This window comes from Chanodichthys erythropterus, chromosome 24 (assembly GCF_024489055.1).
Source record: "Chanodichthys erythropterus isolate Z2021 chromosome 24, ASM2448905v1, whole genome shotgun sequence".
NCBI lineage: Eukaryota > Metazoa > Chordata > Actinopteri > Cypriniformes > Xenocyprididae > Chanodichthys > Chanodichthys erythropterus.
The window spans coordinates 31,504,779-31,530,551 of record NC_090244.1 but is presented as its reverse complement, the minus strand read 5'-3'; the positions used below and the strand labels follow the sequence as shown (position 1 = coordinate 31,530,551).

At 36.3% G+C, this 25,773-nt stretch overlaps 2 protein-coding genes across 3 annotated transcripts in view; one reads left to right on the top strand and one right to left on the bottom strand.

Moving 5' to 3' along the window:
- LOC137015309 (uncharacterized) overlaps nt 1–25,773 on the bottom strand; it is a 289,835-nt gene that overhangs the window by 29,444 nt on the left and 234,618 nt on the right. The gene's annotated exons all lie outside the window — the stretch shown is intronic.
- Nucleotides 14,317–24,325, top strand: LOC137015092 (uncharacterized). Of its 2 annotated transcripts, XM_067379782.1 has the most exons (14): nt 14,317–14,366; nt 14,797–14,929; nt 15,264–15,420; nt 18,489–18,586; nt 19,247–20,216; nt 21,047–21,999; nt 22,295–22,383; nt 22,481–22,591; nt 22,719–22,850; nt 22,971–23,180; nt 23,297–23,376; nt 23,466–23,550; nt 23,638–23,733; nt 23,809–24,325. In XM_067379782.1, exons 5-14 carry the CDS (start codon nt 20,203–20,205, stop codon nt 23,869–23,871), a joined length of 1,833 nt encoding a protein of 610 aa, XP_067235883.1. In that variant the 5' UTR covers nt 14,317–14,366; nt 14,797–14,929; nt 15,264–15,420; nt 18,489–18,586; nt 19,247–20,202; the 3' UTR covers nt 23,872–24,325. The 2 variants fall into 2 exon arrangements, with proteins under 2 accessions (XP_067235883.1, XP_067235885.1); XM_067379784.1 differs by lacking the exon at nt 22,481–22,591 and having other exon boundaries at nt 21,045–21,999; nt 23,809–24,319.

The window sequence follows — 25,773 nt, the reverse complement described above, 5'->3', positions numbered from 1 at the left end:
CTATCTGAACAAGATGACTAAATTTAGTGGAGTAATAAAAACGTAATTTACGTCATTTTAACATCAAACGTCATTTTACCAGAGTGTGAAATGCTGTTGAACAACCTCAAACTTTAATGAATATCCAGCTTTCAGGGCATTGCTTAGTGTAAGTGATAGTGTACTTAAGTGTAAAACAGCAAGACTTACTTTTCGTGTTGATGCTTCATGTGATCCCATATCATAGAAAGCTGGAAAGTTGCACTAAAAGAAACATCAATTTAATCAAACACTCTCAAGCAGAAAGATTATCACTTAAATTCTTCATTTTTATTCCTATTCTGAATGTTGACAGCAAAAAACAAAACACAGTCTAACAAACATAATGTGAACAGTGTCATCTGCTATCTGAACAAGATGACTAAAACTAGGAGAGTAATAAAAATTTGCAAAACTACATTTACAAATTTGTACAACTGCTCACGAATGTGTTTCTGTATTTTTATTATAACTATACTTTTCAATGTGTGCTGTACCCTGTATTAGTGATTTCCTCTTTTTTGGTGTTTTGGAAACACATAATTCTATATAAAGATTATGTTTGAAAATTATCTATAGCTTTTGCAAAAGTGTGGAACTTTGCATCACAGCGGTGTGACATAGCCCTGATAAAATATGTCCATGTGTAAAAATACACGCATAGATTTTAGCACAACTATTTACACACACAGAAAAAATATCTAACTGTATATTGTCACTTTCATTGAACATTCCGTTACCTGTTTATTTGAGGGTCAAAGAAAATGGAAATAGCTGAAACATACTAAGCTACTTTATTTTATGCTGGATGTTGAAGTTAAAAAAGGGTTAGTAAAAAACAAACAAACAAATTAAACTTTAAAAGCAACATGAAACCATAATATCCCTATTGAAAATGTTGTATAATTGAGTTATATAATTACATGTTGATGCATACTCTCAGTTTGAAAATGACTTCCATAGTATTTTCTTTTAGTATAAAGACTGGATCACCCAACACAAAGTTTTGTGTTCCGACCTCAAAAAGATCACACCTAGATTCGTTTTCTTGAGCCTTGCACGTTTGTACTATATGCTTAAAACTTAATGATCAACATGATTCCCTTGTGGTTGTTAAACACCTCAGGTAAATAATTTTAAATGTAGTTTTGTCAAAAGAAAAAAGGTTCATCCATACATTTAAAAAAGTTTTCTAAGTGGGAATCATATATTTGTCACAAACAAATTCAAACAGTTTTTACTCGTGTGAGGAAACCAGTCGGCTACATTAGTAATAAAAATGCTGGTCATCAGACTGTTTTGAAAGAAATTAAAGAATAAAGTAAAAGTTTTGTTTAAGCATGCCTTGCTTTTAATGGCAAACAGATGTATAAATGTTTAATGATTAAAATCACATGTCTTATTTAACTCAGAAATTTGAAGTAAATGTGTATTTGTTCTTTTGCAACACACACACACACATATGCATGCACGCACGCACGCACACACACACACACACACACACACACACACACACACACACACACACACACACTAACTATTAAAACTAAAACATTTCAAATGTATCAAAAGTAAAGACACATTCAGATCTGAAGAAGACTTCAGATGCCTCAACCCCTGTGGAGATATGACCCCAACCCCCTGCAAGGACCCCCAAACTCTGGATCAACATGCACCAGTGCTAAATTCTATATATCCTAATTATTTGTTAACATATTCTCATAACTTCAGTGAGCACATTGTTTAAATTAATAAATTGTTAGCTAACTGGGTGATTTGTATATGCGTTTCTGAAATTGCACAACTTGCACACTCTGATACCAGATTATAGAAACGTTGACATGCACACCCTGTAAAGCTGCTTTGAAACAATGCACATTGTGAAATGCACTATACAAATAAATGTGAACTGAATTGAATAATGTTATGTAGACTAAATCAGCATAAGATGTTTTTGTGTGAGACCCCAGCGAATCACCAGAAAGGTTTTGATGATCTAAGCAATGTCGTAAAACCATTAACACAAACACAGAGGATTGACTCAGAATCACCTTCACTGTGAGTTAAATAAATGTTTTTCATTCTTTTGTCTTTTTAACATAGATCATATCGGTGAGTTTGGAAACACAGATACAGATGCTCCAGAAAGAACATCTCCCAAACAACACCTATTCTGGGGTGTGTGGTTAATGAGGACTCTGGCTTGATGAATATTTCTGATTCTTTGTCTTAGGAAACTATCATTAATCTATAGTTTTGGTATTACTGATCATCCTATGGTGCCAACACGCACACACACACACACACACACACACACACACACACACACACACAGTTGTTCTATAAAAGAACATGCCCAGACATGTAATTTTAAATAAATATAGCCGGTGTGGTGTAGGGGTAATACATCCTTAATGTCTTGACTCAATTAACATATACCCCATTGACCAAAAAGCACTGATTTTAACAGTGAGGTGTGAAATTTGCTAGGGTGACTTCCACCCCACAATCAAAGGAAAAACATGGCAACCATCAGTTACCAACAGACTGAAAGAAGCCAGATACCCAGGATTCACCAAAATGTCATAAAAATGCCGATCTGGGGTAAGATACAACCTCCATAAATTTACCCATATATCCAACTATAAATCCAACTCACCCTATATCTCATTGACACTCTTGACCTGCCAATCAGGGGACAACAGCCATAAATTCAGCCATAAAAAACAACCATTGACAACCACTGACCTGCCAATCAAGGCTCACAGCCCTCATAAAACATATTTGACATCCACTGTCCAGTCAGCTTGACTGACAACACACAGAAAATCTGGGTCATAAATCAGGGCCATAAATCATCATTCTGACACAGTGTATATGATACTCTACTCAAAGTGCTTTACATAAAAAAAAAAGAAAATAAAAATAGAACATAAGGAATAGAAATAACAGTAAAAACAGAGAATTTTGCTATCTGGATGGAAGAGCTAGGAAGTCTCAGGGAGTTTGTTGTTGTTGTTGTCACTTTCTTCCTAATTCTCCCAGCTCTTTCAACCAGCCACAGCAACAGCCACAATAAACATGTGCGTGAGTTTCAGATTAATTTACAGGTTTAAAGGTGCTAAAGAGGTTCTTTTTGTCGACTGAGTTTTTGTAGAAAGTTGTGTTGAGTGTAGAAAGTTACTTGAGCGTGCAGCCGCGCTCGTCTCTCACATGGAACGTCACGGCAGTGATTGACAAGCCAGAGGGCCAATCGTTTATGCGATGAACGCGTAAACGATTGGCTGATGTTTTTAAGGCCCTACCTCGTGCACAGATGACGTATATTAATGTTATTACTTTCAGTGCACCTAATAGTCTTTTATCAGTTAGTAAAGACAGTTTCAAGTAATATTGCAAAAATGTATAAAACAAAACATCCTCTTTACCACCTTTAAATATAAATACTAGGTTTACATATGACTCATAAAGCCCTGACATTCGGTTCTATTTATTTAATGAATCAATGCGATCGTATTATTCAACACACTATTATTATGTTTGAGATATCAACTACTGGTCGATGACCATAATGTTTGTATAAACTGTAGGTAACAACTGGTAAAATGTACACCTAGATCATAAAAACCGTAATGATACCTAAGCTTCAATATTTTCTTCATGTCATCTTTTGTTCTCCTCCCATCCGTTCTCTGATTGGCATTTCGCAAGGATTCCTGGGTAAAGTGTGCGGAGCCTGCATCTATGCGGGCTTCGCGGAAGACCGCTTCAAGGGTACAAAGGGGGCGCTGCTGAGCACACTTCAGAGCATTAAAATGCTGAATGGGACAGCCTACGGACTCGTAGACTCGGCGAGCACACGCAATTTAAGTCCACGAGACCGAAAGTCCACATGAAGTACGCCATTTGGGACAGGGCCTTCGTGATGTGTGTGTGTGTGTGTTGTGGTGCAGGTGTGTGCACAATCAGTCCCAGAAATGAGGGCCAATGGGAAACATAGTCCGAATGATGGTAAGTTCAATATTCAGGTGAAGGCTCCCTCCGGTGGTGCGGAGGAGGAAGTGTGGGAGCCTCATTTGTGACAATGAGTTTTGGTTTTGCCATTTTGTTTAAAAATTACATTTAAAAAAAAATAAACAAATATACATGCAAATAACAAAACATGTAAATAAATATATGTATTGACTTTAAGACAAATGGATTAATTATATGATGCTTTTTGAAGATTAAAACTCCCGTCCGTATTCTTTGTAACTGCACATGAACAAAAGAACAAACTACAATTGTTTTTCTTTGTTGCTCAGAAGTTTAAAATGTTAATGACTTGAATATCTGTAAGAGTTGTTGCACAACAGCATGAACACGCTTCCTGCCGCGCTGAGAATGCAGTTCTCACAGTTGTATTCTGAGTGTTTCCAGTACAAGCTCGGCTGCAAATGTGTGTACATGTGTGAGTGGCTGGAGACGGGCAGCTGGGTGCTGTGTGGCACGGGTTTAAAGATGGGCGTGTGTGTGCTGAAGTGTTAAAGTGTGTGAGCCTGATGCGGTTGGCCCGATACGAATGTGACCATCATACATCATAGGACTGTGAGTGAGAGAAAGAGCAAAAACAGTATCACAGGATCTGCCGTGTGCTGCACAGTTCAGCGTGGGTACCAGAGGCAGCCCAGAAACCCACACAGGCTTCTGGCCATTTTGAAAAATATTGCAGTAGTTGATGGTGCCAGCTTCAAAACCTACCATCTACTATCCTTTGATCATTTTCTGTTTTACAAAAAAGCAAAATGACTATTCATAATAAACACATTCCAATAGGGTCCTCGCACCATCCGTAATATAAATTCAAAAACGTGTGTGTACAATGTGTTTATTTAATATCACTGTTAACACATCTATGCTACATTGATTGCACATGGAGTTAAATGTACAGGCATGCTCTTATTTTTATGATGCTCTTTATGAAATTTGTATTCCTGATTTTTTTTTTTACTTCATTTACAGGACAGTTAGTAAGCATTTTCTGCTTTCAAAAAAAAAATAGTATAATTAATTCCATTAAATTAAATATACTATTCATTATGTGTGTAATGGTACATGATGGTTCGAAACGTACCTCTGTATTGAAGTCACAGTTCCATACGGATTTTTTTTTTTTAAATATTGAACAGTGGTTTATTGAACAAATTGTGTCTCTCTCTTAAAATAAATTCAATTATAATGAATATTTTCTTAAGGATAAAAAAATCTACCTCAGCTAATGCTGTAAAAAAATAAATAAAAAAAATATCAGTTTTAGATATAATAATCAACACTCAAATAAAAAAATAAAAAAACATGTTAACTGCACATAAAACAAAAAAATATATATAATAATAAAAATTATTTTCCAAATTATTTTTCTACTCCAGGCCAGAGTTTTTAAATATACTAATTTATGCAGTTGCTGTCATAAATTGCTTTCATGACAAATTTAAGCACATTTAAATAATTAAGACATTACTAACAGGTAAATATAATGAATATATAAGCTAATATAGTGCATGTGTATGTTAAATTGGTGTGGTCTGACTGAGGCATCATTGATTGGGTGAGAACAGTTCAAACTTACTGGTTGTTGAAATCAGCAGGTGTGGCTCATCATACTTCAAGGAAAATGCCATTAAAAACACACTCTTGTGTACCATTAAGAGTTTTTTACGTGCATTTTTGTGGCAAGCCAAACAAGTAAAAAACTGTGCTTTTCACAAGTTTTTACACCGTTGGGTGTAATCGCGATTCAGCTATAGCGTAATTCTGAACCTTTGGGCTTGCCATATGAAACAGGCTTTAGATACACAGTCGCTGCCGCCCTGCTGTGCTCTTATACACGCAGTCGTATCCGTGTCTCAGAGTGGGTCACAGTAAATGCTGCTGCTCCATACGAAAAAAAAACGCAACTGGTGTCGCGTCAGTTAATCTTTTTCCGTAAGTTGAATATGGAGGGTGGTCTGGCGGAAGCTAAATTATTTTACTTCATAATAAAGCTGTAACGATTCCTAGATTAAATTCGATTACTCGTTTTTCAGAAATCCTCCATTTCAATTTGTCCATGTCGAGTAACTAGTAAAATACCAGAAGTGGTGCTCTCCATGGACGGATCCATGAAACACATTATTAAACTGTTTTCTAAGGCTGCACGATATTAAAAAATCATAATAAAGCATAAAGCTATTGTGAATTTGCAAAGGCTATGACTGTATGTGCTGCAGATTTAATATAATTATCTACATGCGTGTAGGTTATCTATGTGTGTCTCAGAGCGGCTCGTTCACAGTAAATGCAGCTTCACATGAACTGATATCATTCAGATGAGTGGTGCGTCTCAAACTCCATCTCTGCACATGCTGTGAGTTTGGACTGCTTTTAACGTTCATCTGGAAACGCAATGTGTGACATTTAATGATTTGTAAGGTAAGTCATCAATAAACCTTAGCAAACACAGGAGAATAAATTATACAGTATGTTTCTATGTTTAAAGGATTAGTCCACTTTTAAATAAACTTTTGCTGATAATTTACTCTCCCCCATGTCATCCAAGATGTTCATGTCTTTCTTTCTTCAGTGGAAAAGAAATTAAGGTTTTTGAGGAAAACATTCCAGGATTATTCTTCTTATAGTGGACTTCAATGGCCTCCAAACGGTTGAATGCGGAAAGCGGAAGTATGTTCAAGGCGATATTTTGTGTTTATAAAACATATACAGTTGTATTTTCAAGAAAATGAATGATGGTTTCTCTAGATCAGACTCTTATTCCTCGTCTGGTATCATTTAAGGCTCTTTGAAGCTGCACTGAAACTGTAACTTTGACCATCAACTGTCTGGAGGCCATTGTAGTCCACTATAAGGAGAAAAATCCTGGAATGTTTTCATCAAAAACCTTCATTTCTTTTCCACTGAAGAAAGGCATGAACATCTTCACAAAAATTTTATTTGTTTGCTGTGCTCCAAATCTTTAGAATCCATATGTTTGTAAGGAACAGATCCATATTTAGCCCTTTATCCGGCGATCTTTGTCTTCATGCTCAGCCCGCACTCGTTATGATTCAAATTTGAAAGTTGTGCCCGTCCTCGAGAAGCGTTACGACAGGAGAAGGTTTACGGCACTGCAACTTCAACTCAACATCATTTGCACTACTTTTACTACCACTTTTGACATTTTCTCAATAAATTATTGTGATTTACGCTTGTTTGTTATTCTTTTATTTGTTTTAGTTTAAGAAATGGTTACGGGTAGGTTTGGGGGTAGGTGTAGGATTAGCGGCTCAAAATATAATTTTTAATGCTATATTGTTACTAAAATAGTCATGTTCCTACACATTTCTGTCCATTATGTTTTATTCTTTTAATATTCTGTATAAAAATGGTATGTTTAGGTTCGGGTGGGGTTTAGCACGGTGGCCAGTGTTTCCCATACATTGACTAGACTCTGGCGGCCCGCCACATTCTAATTTGTCCCGCCACAGTCTCAGAATGAAACGGAAATTAGGTTTGTCGCGATATATAAATTACCGTCTGATAATTGCGCTCTTTTATATGGCAAAAGTGGGAGACAGAGCAAAATAAGTAGACTAGCACCAATTAAGTTTTCGTGCACTATATTCAAAGTCATCTGAAGCCATTCCATGCCTTCATGTGAGGGACAGAAGAAATATACATCGATAAGTTCACGGTCAGAAACTCCTCTTCCCTCCTCTAACGTTACAGCTGTCAATCATTCAGCATTTAAACAGCGCGTCGCGTTCGGTAACGACAGTCAGCACGGTAAAACTCTCCAATATGATATATTCCCATTATAATACTTGAGATGTAGATAAAGAGCTGTGGATTTGCATAAAATGACTTTATCTTGCTGGAGTTTATTGCTGTTTCTGAACGATGTCATCATTCTGGCTACAGGATGTCTGTTAGATCGCACAACACAAGGACTATGAATTCGTGTCACACGCACAATAACTGGAATTTAAAAATGAAAGAAACATAAGATTAATAAACTGTTAGATGCAGTCAGATGTACACAGGGATTCTCTTTGTACCGTGAACTTTTCAATGCGCAGCACAACTGCGCGCTCTGACTCGATATTGCTTCAAGCGCATCATTCTGCACCCGGGATGCGCATTAGCGTTTTTTTGCTGCTGTTTTGAAGCGTTTCAAATTATCATGGTTTTGCACACTGAAAGATTATTAATAGCCTATTTTGTTCTGTCGTATCTATAGCTTGTTGCCCCATTAAAAAGCTGCACAATACATTTAAAATAAGCGCCTTTTAATGTTACATTAATATAAATACATTTAATTATTTACATATAAATCTAATATAAATCGTTTTTCATTTCAGAATACAAATAGTAATTTTTAGCTATTTTACAAATAGTTTTTTTAATAACATTTGGATTTATAAAATTACTGTGCAAAGCTTTTAGGCTAAAATATTTTTTGCTGCTGAATTATATACTCACCTAGTTTACTTATTTATTGGTCAGCTTATGAATATATTTTTATTCATTTGTTATTTTTCTCTATAATGAGATGGTGTGTTTAGTGCATTCTGGATTGGTTAACAAATCAAAGATACAGGCTCCCACTAATAAATTAATTCAACAAAGGTAACTCTTTTGCTACATATTTTTAATGGTTTAAATGTGTACTCTACATGTTTGACCACTTATGAACTATCATTTAGCCTACTATATGTTGTGTACATGACTAATGTGCCCCACCATCACCAATAAATAAATTACTTTTAGAGCACAAAATTGTTTACAAGAGAACAAATTTCTTTATTGATCTAGACACGTAATTTTGCTCTCAGAATACACCAGATTTATGCATTAAAATGTACAAAATTTTCCTCCGGGGGGGCATGCCCCCGGACCCCCCTAGAGGAACCGATGTCCAACCACCACAGTCTCACAAAATCCTGTGGGAAACACTGGTGGACCAGTAGTGCACAGCACAACGAAATTAAAAAAGCAAACATAAGTTCACAACGCGACACAGCGAAAACCACCACGACACAGCGGAAACCACCACGACACAGCGGAAACCACCACGACACAGCTGTAGCGTATGCACACGTATCAGGAAAATCAATAAACTTTGGAGTTTTCAGAACGCTTTTAACCTGATGAACTTTGTTTCTTAATCACTAAATCGGATCCAAACAGTCTGCTAAAGATGAGCCACTTGACACCTTTGTTGCCCTCCGAGGAAACACAGCAGGCCCAATTTCCTTGCTCTTAGGACATCAAAGGGGCCCCTCATGTGGACTACGGGCCAGATCCACATTCCAGCACCCACACACACTGGCACACACAAAAACACACACACAGACACACATACAGAAACACACAAACATACACTTTTAACTGTATATATATATATAAACTACCACTATGCTGAAATATATATTTCATATATTTTAGGGCCTATGCATGTTTCCTAGTGTTTAAATGAGTGTATTTGTGCTAGTGTGCATTTTAAACTATATAATTTGTAAACCATAACTTCTTGTCTATGCCTTTCTGATCTGTCGAGTTTGGTCTCTCCGTAAAGCTCCGGACTCGAGCTATTTACTGAGGTGGGTCACATGGCTGACATATGCATTTTTCTATGTGTTTAATGATACTGTGAAGAAAGCACTCGATCTCGAAATCCGGTCTGATGGCCAAATTCATCTAGGAGACCAAACCAAGGAACTTTGCCCGCCAAATAGTGCTGCGCATCTATTGGCCGCTAAAATTCAGGGGGTGTGTTAGTTTGGGTTTCCATAAAAACAACGACACACACCTTTTCTTTGTTCTCCCGGTGACCTCCCGATCGTCTCGTGCACGTCTCTCCGGACGCCTCAGGTGACCGCGCTTCCCAACCACGCGCGCAGCTCGGGAGGACCACTTCCTCTCTCTCTCTCTCTCTTCGGTTAAGTTACTTAAGTTTAAACCTCTTTTGAAAACCCCGCCGGAGAAACCCTCTCGGAAAGGACCAAGCCAAGCGCGTTGAAACTGCTACACACGGACTCGAACCAATAAGCAAGTATTATCATTTATCTGAATTTGTCTAAACTGATTTCTGTGCTGGCTCTCCCAAAAAAGTTTAACTGTGTAATTTGCCATTCTTCGATCATCTTTCTTTCCATGTCTTTTCTTCATTTTCACTCTTGTGTATATGTGTATATAATTTAGACGTATAATCTCTGTATTCATAGTTTGCATATATTAAAACGTTATTCATGCTCGATTGTTCTGTTTGTTCTTTCAGCTGAAAACCAAGTCACTTTAACGTTTTTCGATCGCTTTATGCTTTGATGTTATAATAGCAGGTTATTTTCATGGCCAGAGAATAACTCTGTTTATAATATTCTGTGAGGGACTTAGTTTGCTGGACAAACGAACAGTTTCTCTAAATAATTATTAGACCAGAACTAATCATATATGTAATTGATTATAATTCGTTGTAATTGATTCACGATATATGTTTAATTCCCCGTTGGGTCGGTATATGAATCATAATTTATTCATTACCTTATGAATTATTATATTCATATTCCATCCATAAATTGATTAATAACCGCTACATTGTTACACAGCGAAATCACCACGACACAGCGAAATCACCACGACACAGCGAAAATCACCAACATTAGCATTTAATTTAATTTATATGACTAAATTAAATGATTCAGGATTGCTCTAAACAATTCAATTATATTTTTACAATATACCCTTCAACAAAATATTATGTTCAGTAACCCAAAAGAAATATAATTAGACCTTCAGTTTGACTCAAAGCACTGAATGATTCAGAATTGCTCTAAACCAGCACTTCTCAAAGTCCGGACTCCGGTCCGGATCCGGACCCGGAGGGAATTCAATCCGGTCCCGCCTCCATTTCGTATTTCAACAGCAGTAATTGTGTGTAAGGGATTAAAAATCTGGATTTCCTACTTTGATAAACGCATGTCAAAATCATTTGTTTAGTGTTGTATGCCTTTTTGGAGATGGTCCGAAATTAAAGCGAAGGCGAGATATTTAAAGTTTTCCTCCGTGATTCAGTTGCCATGACATCCAGTGAGCATACTTTTGATGTAATTGGACACGAGTCGCGCGACGCAGCGTTTGACTGGGTGTGGAGCAGTGGTTCTCAACCTGCGGCCCGTCACAATGCGGCCTGCGATATGCCGACCACAATAATAATAATAATAATTTATTTTTGTTTTAAAATTTAAATTAAAGTGAATTAAATAAATATAAATGAGCTATAATGCTTTATTTGTCCTATAAAATCATTTTGGTGAGCATTTATTATTTTCAGACATCAGGCAATGTAGGCTAATGACGCAATCACTCAGTTAACGAAACAAACAGTGCGCGCTTAGGAAGAATTCAAACAGTAGCCATTAATTTTATACATTTAAGCCTCAAAATGGTCAAATTTGTTATTAAAGGAGAAAAGCTAAATGTGGAAGATAAAATGAAGGAACACATGCAAACAAGAAGAGTCGCAGAATCAGCAGCAAAGGTAAGAAGAATGGAAGAATCAGTTTGCTGTTAGGCCTAATGAGCGAGATGGGCAGCCTTCCTGTTTGCTTTGTAGGTTTTGCTTGTCAAGTACTTTACTACAATTTCAGAAGACTGAACTGTGAATTCGATGTGTTTGTTTGATGTAGGCCTATTTTAAATCAGTAAAAATAACCGCATCAGCGCACCTTGGCTGGAATGAGCCCAACTCTGCGCGCGCTCGCGGATCCGATCATGCTGCGCGAGGGATTGCGACATGACAGAAAGCTTGATATCGTCAGAGATTGTAATTAGCCTACAGTGCGCTCAATGTTGTTTGTAAAAAGAGCTGAGTAACATTTGCTTATTAAGGCGTTTATGTGATTGTTTGGTGACTATTGCGATGCTGTTGAAGAGAGTCATACAGTCATACAGAATTAAATAGCAACTTAAAGTGATTTATACAGTTTGTGTGTTCATTGAGCATTACTGATAATTATTGTAAAGCTAATGTCAGTAAGTTAGTTTTTATTTGTTATTTATTGTGTGCAACATCTTGGTATAATAATAGTATTATCTGCTAATACCATAACATTAAATCTGATTGGTTTGCATTGGTGACGTCATATGTAAATTATATGCGGACCGTGAGACTTGCAATTGGACCACTGTGCGGCCCACTGGGAAAAAAGTTTGAGAACCACTGCTCTAAACAATTCACTTTCCCTTTCAAAATCAACTGTATATCAACAATCAGAGTTGAAAATTCACAAATCCATTAAATGATTCGTTCAAACAAAGTTCATGAATCAAACGACTCAGTTGATCAAAGTTCATGAATCAAGTGATTCAGTTCAAAGAGTTGTTGAACTCTTTCGATCAGTTTCTCCTTTTTTGAAGCAAAAATATCAAACGAGTTTGACGGATAAAAGTCTTTTGTGTCCAAAAACAAGGGAAAAATGGAATTCTCCTACCAGTTGATGAATTCAAAGCACAGTTCAAAGTGGGAAAAGGTCCGTGGGTAGCTCGCCATTGCGCACATTTAATCACGTCCGATGCACAGACGATTCCTCTCCAAAAGGAATAATTATGGCACAAAACAGGAAACTCTCGCAGATCACGCAGAAAGAAACATAGAAATAAAAAAAACAGCCTTGCATAAACAAGGCAGAACAACAATTATTATGAAATTCAAACATTCATCAACAACAAATATCATGTAACTTACACACTTCAAATAACACATTAACTCATTTCAACACTTATTGAACTCATTGAGACTTAAACACCATACTTTGACACTTCGTTAACTCATTAATATTTTTGCATGTGCGTTAGCTTTAGCCCTTGTGCTATTACTACTGCGCACGCTGTACTCGCGCGGCCTATATATAGTCACTTCTCATGTCAATGTACTTATTAAATTAGCGACTTTTCTCATATAATATGATATAACATAAAATATGACTCACCAAGGTGATAACTTCAGATATATTCAAAGTATTTATTTTATTCGATCTATTTTCTCACAGCTGCTTCTCTGACTCACGCTGGCAGTGCAGCAGCGCCGGCGCAGCCTGTGGGCGGGACTTATGGGAGTGCTGCTATCACTGGCTCTTAGGAGAGTCAGTCACAGAAATGAGAGCCGCTATTGGACAAAGCAGCTTTCCTTCTGGAACTTTCCTCTCTTCTTCATTTTCTTAGCTTACAACTTTATCTTTAAATCATTTTTAATCTTTTAACTGGTAACCTGCCCTTTACAGTATTCAAAATATGATGTCTAATAGAGAAGATTTAATGCTAGAAATCCACCAAAGTTTATTTAGATTGTGGAGGCTTCAGATAGATGTGAGATTCTGCTGGGTACCTGCTCATGTAAATATTAAAGGGAATGAGGAAGCAGACAAAATAGCAAAGAAATCAACCAGGATAAATGATATTATAAATATTCCATTTGGCAAAGGAGAAGCTAAATCAATAATTAAAAGAGAAATGATGAAGAAATGGCAGGACATATGGGACATGGATAATAGTGGAAGAAAATATTATAGTATACAGAAATGTATTAACGCACAAGGTATTAACAGAAGGAAACGAAGGGAGGAGTCTGTTTTAACCAGACTGAGGTTTGACCATACAGGGTTAAATAAAACATTGTTTTTATTAGGTAAATGTAAATCAGATGAATGTATGGAATGTAAAATCACAGAAAATGCAGAACATATACTATTACATTGCAGAAAATATAGGGAAGAGAGGAATAGATTAAAGCAAAAGATAATTCAGATTGGAAGGAAATGGAACCTTGAAGGTGTATTGGGAACAACAGGAGAAGGGGTTAACAAAACGCAGGATGCTGTTGTGGAATACTTAAAGGATATATGGTTGTATGATAGGATTTAATTTTATTTTTACTTGTTATTTTTTTATTTTATTTTTTTAATTATTTTGTAAAGTAGATTCATATCCATGCTACATACTCCGATACAGTAGGTGGCGGTATGCACCTGATAAGCCATGGTTGCAATCTGCCATAAAACTAAGAAGAAGAAGAACTGGTAACCTGATTACCCGGGTTACGGCATTCACTAAATTCCAGGGGTTTCATTACGACGACGTAAAATGGGCGTTTCTAGAGGTATTAGTAAAACGCCCTCTTTCCAAAAAAAAGAGGTCACCGATCATGCGCAGAATACTGTTTTTTGTTTTTTGTTTTTGCGCGGGCATTTCCAATCCCAGGATCAACTCAGATGGATAATGAAGGAGGAAAAAGAGCATACCTAAGATGGGTAATGAAAGACAAAACAGTCATACAGGTAGATATTTTTATGTTTTATTATCTTACAGAAGCTATTTTCGAAACAAATAAACAAACAAAAAACGTGCCGCAACGTTAGTATTTTACTTAGGGTTTACTGTAAGTTTTATTACAAATAAAACCAAAACATGGTTATTGAAGTCCATGGTAATCATAAAATAATCATGGGTTTGATAATCTGGTTTAACCATGGTATTTTTATTAAAACCGTGGTTATACAAATGGTAATCAATCCGCCAAAAACGTTTGCTACACTTTTACCATAATAAACCATCGTAATTTGATCTTAATTAATTAACTGACATTTTTGTATAGCCATATCATGCATCTTTCACCAGTTATGCTGAGTGAATATAAAGAAAAAGATAATGCAGAGTAATGCACCTCTTGAAATATACTTTGTTTATAGCATACTTTGTTTCTAACAGACTGGCTCCCAACTAATTTCAAAATATGTACATCATCGGAAGAGTACATCACAGGAATTGTTTCTTCAGAAGAAGAACTGAAACATCTACTGGAAAGTCACAAGCGTGCATCAGGCACATCTTACACAGTTTGGTAATTTAACAGTCCATATATTTACTGCATGTTTTTCCCCTTATGAGAAATATTTTTGTACTTGTTTCTGTATTATGGAAATATCTTGTGAACTTTATTTGCCATGATATAAGAAATTGATCATGTTTCAGATATATTCACTACTGAAAACACATTAAAACTATATAGTATAATTCTCTGTATAAAGAAATATGTAAGAGGATAATAGGTAGCAGAGGGTAACTCTTTACAATAAGGTCTCATTTAAGAACAGTTAAAGCATTAACTAACAGTGAGCAATATATTTACTGCAGTATTTATTCATGATTTTAATTGTCCTTTTTCCTCATAACAGGTCTGATGACAGTCACAAAAAACAGAAAGTGACACCACGATGTCTGTGGAAAGTGGAAGACTATTCAGAACATGTCCCACTCTCTGTGAAAAGAAGGGTGATATATGCTTGTCAGCACGGAAAGAACTACAAGAAGACACCCACAACAGATGATTTGGTATGTATCGCTACACATTTTGTTCACCACACTGGTTATGAATTCAGTGCAGAGGTATCCAATTCTGTTCCTGCAGGGTCACTTTCCCACAGATTTGAGTGGTTTTGAAAACCTTTATTAGCTGATTCAGGTGTGATTGCTTAGGGCTGTAAATAAACATTTCTGGAAGGTGGCCTTCCAAGTGCAAGATTGGAAACCACTGGTTTAGTTTATGTAATGCTAAAAGTTGTAAAATATAGTTTTAAACTACCTGACAAAAGTTTGAGCACAACAACAGTGTTTGTCTTTTTACCTTTCATGTTTAGAATAAGTACAGTATGAAATTACAAATCTGAGCCAAATCAAAGTGTGAGAATTGTTTAAGAAACAATGAAATGCCTGTCAATTACTTCGTTTTTTTTTTTTTTTTGAGAACACAAAAGAGTCTCTTTTTAATTAATCAGAGATTTATGTCTCTCCACTGATAGCTACAGTAAGTAATTTCCCATTTCAAGCTCCAGAAAGAAAGTAAAGACTTCGTTAGAGTAATCCATGTGACTCTAGTTGTTCAACCTCAACAACATTTTTTTTTTTTTTTTTTTTTTTGGCTTTGTTTGCTCACACAAAAAAAATTATTTCACATTAACAGAACATGCATGCATCTGGTGCTCTTGTAAACGTGTTGGAAATGCATTTTCTGTAAATAAAGTGGCAAAAAGTGTTCTTTTTTTAATGCGAACAAAGCACTTACATTGTTTCATAAACTTAAGTTTAAACTATGAAATTGAGGTTAAAGTTGATGATGTCTTTACTACCTTTCTGGTCCTTGAAAGTGGTAGTTGCATGGACTGTGAATGGAGGGACTGAAATCTCTGATTTCATAAAAAATATGTTTTGTGTTTATTATCTTAAGATGAACGAAAGTCATACAGGTTTGAAACGACATGAGGGTGAGTAAATAATGACTGAATTTTAATTTTTGGATGAGCTAGCCCTTTAGTGCCAAAAATGTTTAAAGGTACACTATGTAATTTTTGCCACTCTAGTGATTAATAAATAAAATTGTATGCATCTTGCAGAAGAACATTGCAGCTGGAGCTACTCCACAGCAGTTGGTGTCTCACTTGGTCTCAAATAGTTTGAATAAGTAAACATTTATTACAGGTATACTGTACTGATTCAGGATAAGCCAAAAACATGGTTTAGAAGATGTATGGTGTATTCAACCATTATATAAATGTTGTAAAAAAAGATATATAGTGTGCCTTTAAAATGTATAAGGCCATATATTTGCACAGTTTATATTTGTCAACATAACTAATTTTTACCATTTGAGCATAAAACATTTGATCTTTTTTTTGTTGTTTTATTACATGCAGGGGAACTGGATTTCTGCCATCATTCTGCAGAATAAGAAGCATGTGTACTTTACGAATTCATATACAGTGCCCCCATAAGTATCGGAACAGTAAAGACAAAATTGTTCTGTTAGCTGTGGTGTCAAGACATCTATAAATATGATTCATATGAGGCAGAGGTACAGAATGTCACATTTTATTATTGAACGTTTCAACACAAAATGTTTTACCAACCAAGTACAACACTTTTAAAGTATCAACCCTCTACCTAATGTGAGCAGAAGCATTGGGACAATTTAACTTAAAGTAAATGCTTTTGTGTAAAAGCTAATATTTAATTGTGAATCCCTTGCAAGCAATCACAGGAGTGAGTCTGTGACCCATAGACATCACCAGACTCTTGGTTTCACACATTTTCAGGCCTTTAATGCAGCCATTTTCAACAGTTGCTTCTTTCTGCCTTTAGTCTCCTCTTCAGCTGCTGAAATGCGTGTTCAATAGGATCTGGAGACTGACTTAGTCAATTTAAGAACCCAAAATTTCTTTACCATGACAATCTTGACTGAGTTGGCAGTACTAGTGTTTTGAGTCATTGTCCTGTTGCCATATGAAGCACTCCCCAGTGAGTCTGTGGTATCTTCTTGAATGCTGGTAGGCAAGACACTTTTGTACACTTCTGAATTCATTCTTCTGCTGCCATCATTGAATAACTCCTCAATAAAGATGATTGAGCCTGTTCCAGAGGCAGACATGCATGCCCATGAAATGACACCACCTCCACCATGCTTTCAAGATGAGCTTGTATGCCTTGGATCATTTGCAGAATTCTCCACACTTTCTGCTTTGATCCCACTTTGATAAAGGTTAATCTTTCTCATCTGTCCATAAAACTCTGTTCTAAAACTCTACTGGCTCATCTCTGTGTTTTTGCAAATTCTAATGGGCTTTCCTATTTTTGGTACTGCTCAGATGTTTGATTTTGCTGTGTAGCCTCTGTAATTCTGTTGGTGAAGATTGTGAGACCATTCCCCCAGCTTTCTGGAGGTTGCTGGTGATTTTACTGACAGCTATTTTAGAGGTTTTTTCATAGTCCTTGTCAATTGTCTGTCATGACCTGGTCGTTGTTGGTTGCTGAAGCTTGCCAGTGGTATCTATCTTTTTCAAGACATTCCAAGTCAATCTCCAGATTTAAACCTATTGAAGAAGCATTTCAGCAGCTGAAGAGGACACTAAAGACAGAAACTCCCCAAAACAAGCAATCATTGAAAATGGCTGCATTAAAGGCCTGGAAAACCATTTCAAAGTGTGAAACCAAGAGTCTGGTGATGTCTATGGGTCACAGACTTGCTCTTGCTCTTGTGATTGATTGCAAGGGATTCACAATTAAATATTAGCTTTACACTTTTAGATTTACTTTAAGTTAAACCATCCCAATACTTCTGCTCACATTAGGTAGAGGTTTGACACTTTAAAAGTGCTGTACTTAGTTGGTAAAACATTTTGTGTTGAAACAGTCAATAATAAAATGTGACATTCTGTACTTCTGCTTCATATGAATAATATTTATAGATGTCTTGACACCACAGCTAACAGAACAATTTTGTCATTACTGTTCCAATACTTATGGAGGGCACTGTATGCCAAATGAAAATGTTTGTTCACTGACAAATGAATGTTAGTGTCTGGCCCAAAAAATATTTAATTTAAGCTTTATGTTCTTTTGTTCTGCAGTATACTGAACATGAATACACAAGAAGAAAAAGGTTCCATATTCAAAACAGCAAGAAAGTGGATTGCCCAGCAAAACTTTATGTCCGCTATGTAGTAAGGTAAGTTTTACATTAGCATGGCTTTATATACAGTTTACATAATATGTAGACAGGAATACATCTTTAAAAATGATTCAGATATACAAAAAAAGTTTGAAATAAAAAGCAATTTCTCTTCTTTAGTAAATATTAAGTAAACGTTTTTTCATCTTTTTTTAATGTAGCTTTAAAACAGTGGGAATAGTGGGTCTCATTCACTAATTCTCATCTTAAAATGTTTATAAGGCCATTACGAGTATTTGATTTCTTTTTATTAGTTCCTATGTTTTTCAGTAGATTTAGAATGCATTTTAGAATTAAAGTTATTGATGAAAATGTTCATACACAGATTTCATGCACAAATTTGTGCATTGCTTAGTGAAAGAGACCCAGTGGTTCTCAACTGTTTTTGCTTAGTGCCCCTAGTTTGACATCAAGTGCTGATGAATCAACCTGACTACAGTTTTGTAACTACAGTATTTCTTCCATGTTTTTCATGACTCTGTATAAACAGACTCACAATTGAGAAACACGACTTTAAAGTTTATATATTTACATATTCTGTAAAATCAATTAAATTAGTGATGAATTGCATATTTCTTGTGTCGTCTAATAAAAGGGTGGTTCAACATATTGGATAATTATTGAATGGATATTATTAAACAAAGTTGTTGTTCACAGATATGATCAGTTTGCTGTGACTAAAACAAGTTCTAGAACTGAAAGACAAGTGGCAATTAAGGGTGTTCTGGAGTCATTAAAAGAAAAAACCACCGTCACTTCAGAAATTATCCATGTCAAAATACCTTTGGAAGGGGCACACAAAAACCACAACACTTCACAAAACTGTCATTTCTCAAATAACATCCATTACATGGTGCGTGACAAAATACAGGAATATGTGTCACTTGGAATAACCTCAGTTCCTTTCCTGAAGAAGGTACTGAAAACGTTTGTCCAGAAAGAGCTTTCAGAAATGGGAAGCGTTCTACCACATCCACAAGACCCATCGTACTACCCTTCAAGCCATGTTATCCAAAACCATGTGCATCAAGCCTTAGTTTGTGGAAAATATTCTGGCTTTGATCAACTGCAGGTAGAAAAAAAATTGATGAATGGAAATTAACAGATCCAAATGCCAAGTTTTTCTTTCGGAAATGTACAGAAAACAACATCGAGCAGACAGTTCTGAAGTTTGAAGTGAAAACAGAAGAACAAGGATTTCCAGTCTCTGAAGACTCTGATTTGGAGAGTAACATCACACAGGAGATAACATCTTCACAAGAAACTTTCTTGTTTATTCATCAGAATGCACAACAACAGGAATTACTTAAGCGTTATGGAGATATGGTCCTTCTTGATGCTACTTACAGAACAACCAAATATGCATTGCCCTTGTTTCTTCTTGTTGTTCGGACAAATGTTGGATACAAGCCTATCGCTGAGTTTATATGTGAAAATGAGACAACTGCTGCAATAACCGAAGCCCTTAACATCTTGAAACAGTGGAATCAGCATTGGGAGCCAAAATACTTCATGCTTGATTACTCACAACAAGAATATCAAGCTTTGAAACATGTATTTCCAAATTCTCAGAACTATCTATGCTCATTCCATCGTGAGCAAGCTTGGATGCCATGGACAAAGCAAGGTATGGATGAAATAAACTTTCATTTGTGATGTATAAAATATTGCGCTGCATTTAAAATTTACTCCTGAAAATATGGGCCAAAGTCTTGATACATGATTACAAAAAAAAAAAAAAAAATACATTGTTGCTATTTTTCCCTCATTATTAGCAGTACACCAGTACAGAATTTACTTTCAGTAAATTCAGTAAATCTCAGTTTATTCAGGTTTTAGAAATTGCTAAGTTTGGCAATTCCCAAATTGCCATAGCCTTTCACAGCCTACTACCCTTGGACCTATTTGATTATTATCATTTTATTTATTTATTAATAACAGATACTTTTGGATTCCAACAGGACAATAGACCTGTTATATTACATCTTTTTTTCTTGCAATAGCCAAGCCTGTTTATTAAAAGTTAAGTTGTATCACTTTTCCAATGACTTTTAATCTCCCATGTACTCTCCCTGACAGCCAAGAACAAGTTGTCTCTCTCTGAGCAAAATGAACTACTTGACCACCTTCGTGACATAGCTAGTGCCCCAAGTGAAGCAGCTTGTGATAGTGAGGTTGAAAGACTGAAGGAGAGCAAAGTTTACAAATCCCTTGAAGTCAAAAATTATGTTGATAAAAGGTGGTTGTGTGTTCAGGAGGTGAGGTACTGCACTGGACATGTTCTGTGTTCCACATTTCATGTTCAATAGTTGTACATTAAAACAGGTAGAAGGTAAAAGGACAGGCAGGCATTTAGAGCACTTCCACTCACTTTGCACTTGATGTTTCTTTGTTCCGTTCTTCCTACAGAACTTACTTGTATCAAGCTAATTTCATTGTTTTTGTTGTTTTCTAGAGGTGGTGTAGGGCCTATGCACCGCATGGGTTCTCTGTGGCAGTTACCACCAACAATGGAGTTGAGGCACTCAATAAATCATTGAAGAGCTTCTACCTCAAATTTTCTGGCACAGGAAGTCTGTCATCTCTGCTTGAAACACTAGTATGTGAGTTTGTCCCAGAGCAGTTGCTGTCATACAGTAGACTCAACTTCATCTACAGTAGTGAATGCAAGACTTACAATCCAGCTGTTCCAGCATTTCTGAAAGACAGACCAAGAAGTTTTGTCAAACATTGCTTGAACAGTATCAAGGCAGCTTCCAGCTATTCCAAAGAACACGTAAAAGTGCTTGGAAAGGAATCTTTTAAGGTCAAGAGTGAGACAACTTCTGCATGGTACAAAGTAGAACTTGGTGACTCTGAAAAATACCCATCATGTGAATGTGTCCTCTTCAAAACAACGTTCTTACCATGCAAGCATTTCTTTGCCATTTTTAGGCACACTGACAAAACGTGGGTTGATCTTAGCCCAGAGTACCGTCAAAACCCATATGTAACTCTGGATTTCAATGTTGCTTTAACACAAGATCCCCAGTGCAATGAAATCAGCAATCAAGAAGACCTCTGCTTTGATGTTTTTGATAGTCCTGTACCATGCACGGGGAAGCCGAAAGTAAGTAGTAAGTCACAGTCATCAGGTGTAGCAGTCGATCAGTGGCATCTACGTGAAGAGCTGAAGACTTTGCACGACATTTCATATATTTGCACTGATAAAGAAGCTATCAAGAATGCATCCAGAGTTGTTCATGACCTTTGTGAGACCCTGAAATCCTGTTTACCCAAGGAAGATGGCCTGGTTCTCCAGCAGCAAGAACCTGCCAAGAAAAATCTTAGAGCTTTACCAAGTCGCTTGAAGAAAGTCAAACAAAAAACATCCAGGAAACGTAAAACAGTGGAAATAGGTGCAAATAAAGGTGTGTATTTGACTTTCATTTACAATGTTTGTTAAAAGTGTTATATAGAATACAGAAACTAAAAATGACATTTGTCATCCTTTACTTACACTCATGTTGTTCCAATTTGAATTTGTATTCCAAAGATTATCTTGAGGGTGAGTAAAGGATGACAGAAAAGTAAAAATTTTGTGAGCAATTCATCTTACCTCAAACAGTACCTGATGCTGGTATTTTTATATGCTTATTTTTAAAATGCCTTTGTGTGTTTCTCATGTAAATGTAATGTTTTGATTTTAATTAATTTCATTATCAGAGGATACAAATATCCATAAAAAGTCAAAAACAAATATCCCAGAATCCCAGAGGACAGAAGACACAGAGATGGACAAAAACTCTGTTCAGGTAATATACACTTCTTTATCTTACTCTGTTGTTTTTACAGAAAATCTCACTTGAAATTTAGCAAGTTGTTTTGTGCATTTGCCTTGACATAAAAAAGCCATGTGGTGTGGATCTTTCTGAAGATGAATTGACACAAGCGACCACAATGACACATGGTGACAGATTTTCTCATTTGTACCATAGTGAGCACTTACCCAGGCTGTCAGAGGTGAAATTTTATATTTATGTGATAGTAAAATTCTAACGATGATTAGAGCGTTTTGTAAATAAAGTTTGTCCACAGATCAAATTATTTTAGCTTGTTTTTTAAGTTTTTCTGTTCTGTTTATGTGTAGGACATGTCATCTGAGGTGAATGATACTCTGGCACTACAAGACCCAAACCAGGTGATCAGCAGAGCCTTCAAACTGTGTATTACACAGGGTGACTTGGCCACACTGAAGGAGGGTTGCTGGCTTAATGACAAGGTAAAAGTTAGAAAAATAAATTGACTATTTACTTAAGATAAATGCCTTGGCTGAATGTGACCAATGTCATGCATTCCTAATAATTTTTTAAATATTTTTTTTCTATCTTCTCTTTTCAAGGTTATCAACTTCTATTTGTCCTTGCTAATGAAAAGAAACAGTGATCAGCTGGGAAGCCTTAAAGTCTTCTCTTTCAGCACTTTCTTCTACTCAAAGCTTCAGAGCGGTGAAGGCCATGCAGCAGTGAAGAACTGGACAAAAACTCAGGACCTCTTCCTCTTTGATCTTGTTTTTGTTCCTTTGCACCTAGGCATGCATTGGGCTTTGGCTGTAAGTCATTTATAAGTTAGGATGCACTGTTTTATATTTACATGTTTTTGAAAAGTGTAAAACACTATTTATGATTTTCAGTTTGTCTTGTTGCCTATATTGCTTTGAACCACCAGGTAATTGATTTCAAATCCCAGACCATACAGTGCTATGACTCAATTGGTCAGAGACGTGATGATATCTGTCACATGTTGTTGTGAGTGTCTTCTTATTTTTTCTGTTATTCTGTGGTTTGATCATTCATCTTTGAATATCTACATATGCATCTTCTGTTTAATTTAACAGAAAGTACCTCACAGAGGAGCACAAGGTCAAGAAAGGCTGCATCATGGAGGCTTCCAGGTGGACCATCGGCCGAATGAGAACTTATGTATGACACCATATAATGAATTATATGGATCTTCTTTCAATTAAGTGTCATTTTAAGACTAAATATTCTGCTTAAAATTGTGTCTAGGCAATTCCTAAACAGGTGAATGGCAATGACTGTGGTGTTTTTGTCTGTAAATATGCAGACTTCCTTTCTCAAGGAAAGCCACTCACTTTCAGACAGGTACTGTTCTGTTCACACCTTTAATCCTTTAAGCATTTTACTATACTCTTGATTCATTTGTCTCTTTCTCTGTAGTGTGACATTCCACTCTTCCGAAAAGTGATGGTTTGGGAGATAATACATGAGAAGATCCTGTAAGCAGTGAATCAACTAGTTCTTCAAACATCATCAAACATATTATGTTCTATCTGTGTAAATTAAATTCAGAATGGAATTAACTGAATAATAATTCTGAATAATTTCTTTACAAGCAATTGGCTGAAAATAGAGATTAATAAAAATCTATAAAATGGCAAAATGGAGATTAATAAAATCTGAGGTTTAACTACAGATTTGTATTGTGTGATAACTCCATGATAGAATTGTAAAGTCAGTAAGCTTACTGAAGTGAAATGGGTATTCCATAACTGAATAGTATATTGTGAACATGGAACAATCAGGACCAGTATCTGAACTTATAACATTATTAATGTAATTTTAACTGTATTAATGTAATTTGACATGAAACACCAGAGATCAGGACAGGTATATGAAGTCATAACTGTATTAATGTAATTTGACATGAAACACCTGAGATCAGGACAGGTATATGAAGTGTGGAATTACAAATTTAAGAATCCGTTTAAAATCTGCAGATCCTACATCCTGACCATTTGGCAGGACAAGCTCAAGATACAGCAGTGCTTTTGTCTCTATGATAATGTAAAGGTATAGGTGATACTGCCAGACTGATTGGATTAGCACCTATGCATTTGAATGACACAGTTATGCTGATTAGACCATGGCTGGGAAATGTAAGCAATGATCTGATTCCTGTACTGCATTTGCATCCTTTGTTTAGATTGTCCACACCTCTACTCTATGTATCCCTCCCCCTTGAATGTATATGAACTACCAAGTCACTGGTTTAGTTAGATTTTGGATGACCACAGCGACGCACAGCGTGTTTCTCAATAAAGAGTAACTTCTGCTTCAAGAGATCCCAAAGTCTCCTGGTCTATGCTTCTGAGATTTCCAACAGTTTTGGTGCCGTGACCCGGATAGAGCTTCTCATCTCAATCCAGATTGAAACTTCAAGCACAACAAAGATCTGATCCAAAGGAAGATCCAGGCTGAATTTTCCTGTTCACCCAAGGGTTGGTGAGTGATACTCTATCCAAAAGAACCATTAAGACCAGTTGTTATCCTCTGCGCCGTCAGAGAAGAGTTAACAGACAGCTGTAGGGTTTGGTTAACTAAGTTATCCTCTAAAAATGTTCTTTTAGAGATGAAGTTTATCCTCTGTTTAGGCAGGGAAGTTTAGCATCACATGCTAATAATTAGGTATCCTCTGTTCAGGCAGGGAAGAATTAGTGTAAAGTGCTAATAATTTGTGTTGTCCTCGGTTTTATCATGGAAGGTGGTGTGTTAACAGAATAGCCATCCTCTACTTTGCTAGAGAAGAAGGTTCATCCTCTGTTAATTCAGGGAAGGTTACAGTTGTTACAGTGTGTTAGCAAGTTGGTTCTACTCTGCTCACCAGAGAAGGTTGAATACATTACGATGTGTATTAACTAGGTTAACCTCTGCTCTGTCAGGGAAGTGTTGAAGTGTATTGTTGTACCAGAAAGACATTACACAATGTTGAGAAAGAACGCTAGACTTATTCCAACAACTGAGAAAGGTGGACTAGCTACTCCTTTATGGACAGATAGTGAGTTCAAATCAGTGTTAGGAAAGCACATGGACTCAATAGTGACTGAGTCAGTCAGATTGGATTTGACAAAGAAATTTGGGATTCATCCAGAAAAAGTTTGGTCCATTGAAGAATGCAAAAAGGTACTTGGTGCTTGTATTCGGAAGAAAAATATGAAGGGCATTATCTGCTGCCACAGAGAATTTACTCTATCCATTGCACAAGAACAAATCCAACATATTGCTAAGTTAGAAGAGCAGAACAAACAGTTGCACACTAGAGTGTCTCGTCTCACTCAGAAGTTGGGCCTTAACAAAGCCTCAACCAAATGTGACTCAAAAGACCAACAGTCAGATGAAAGCTAT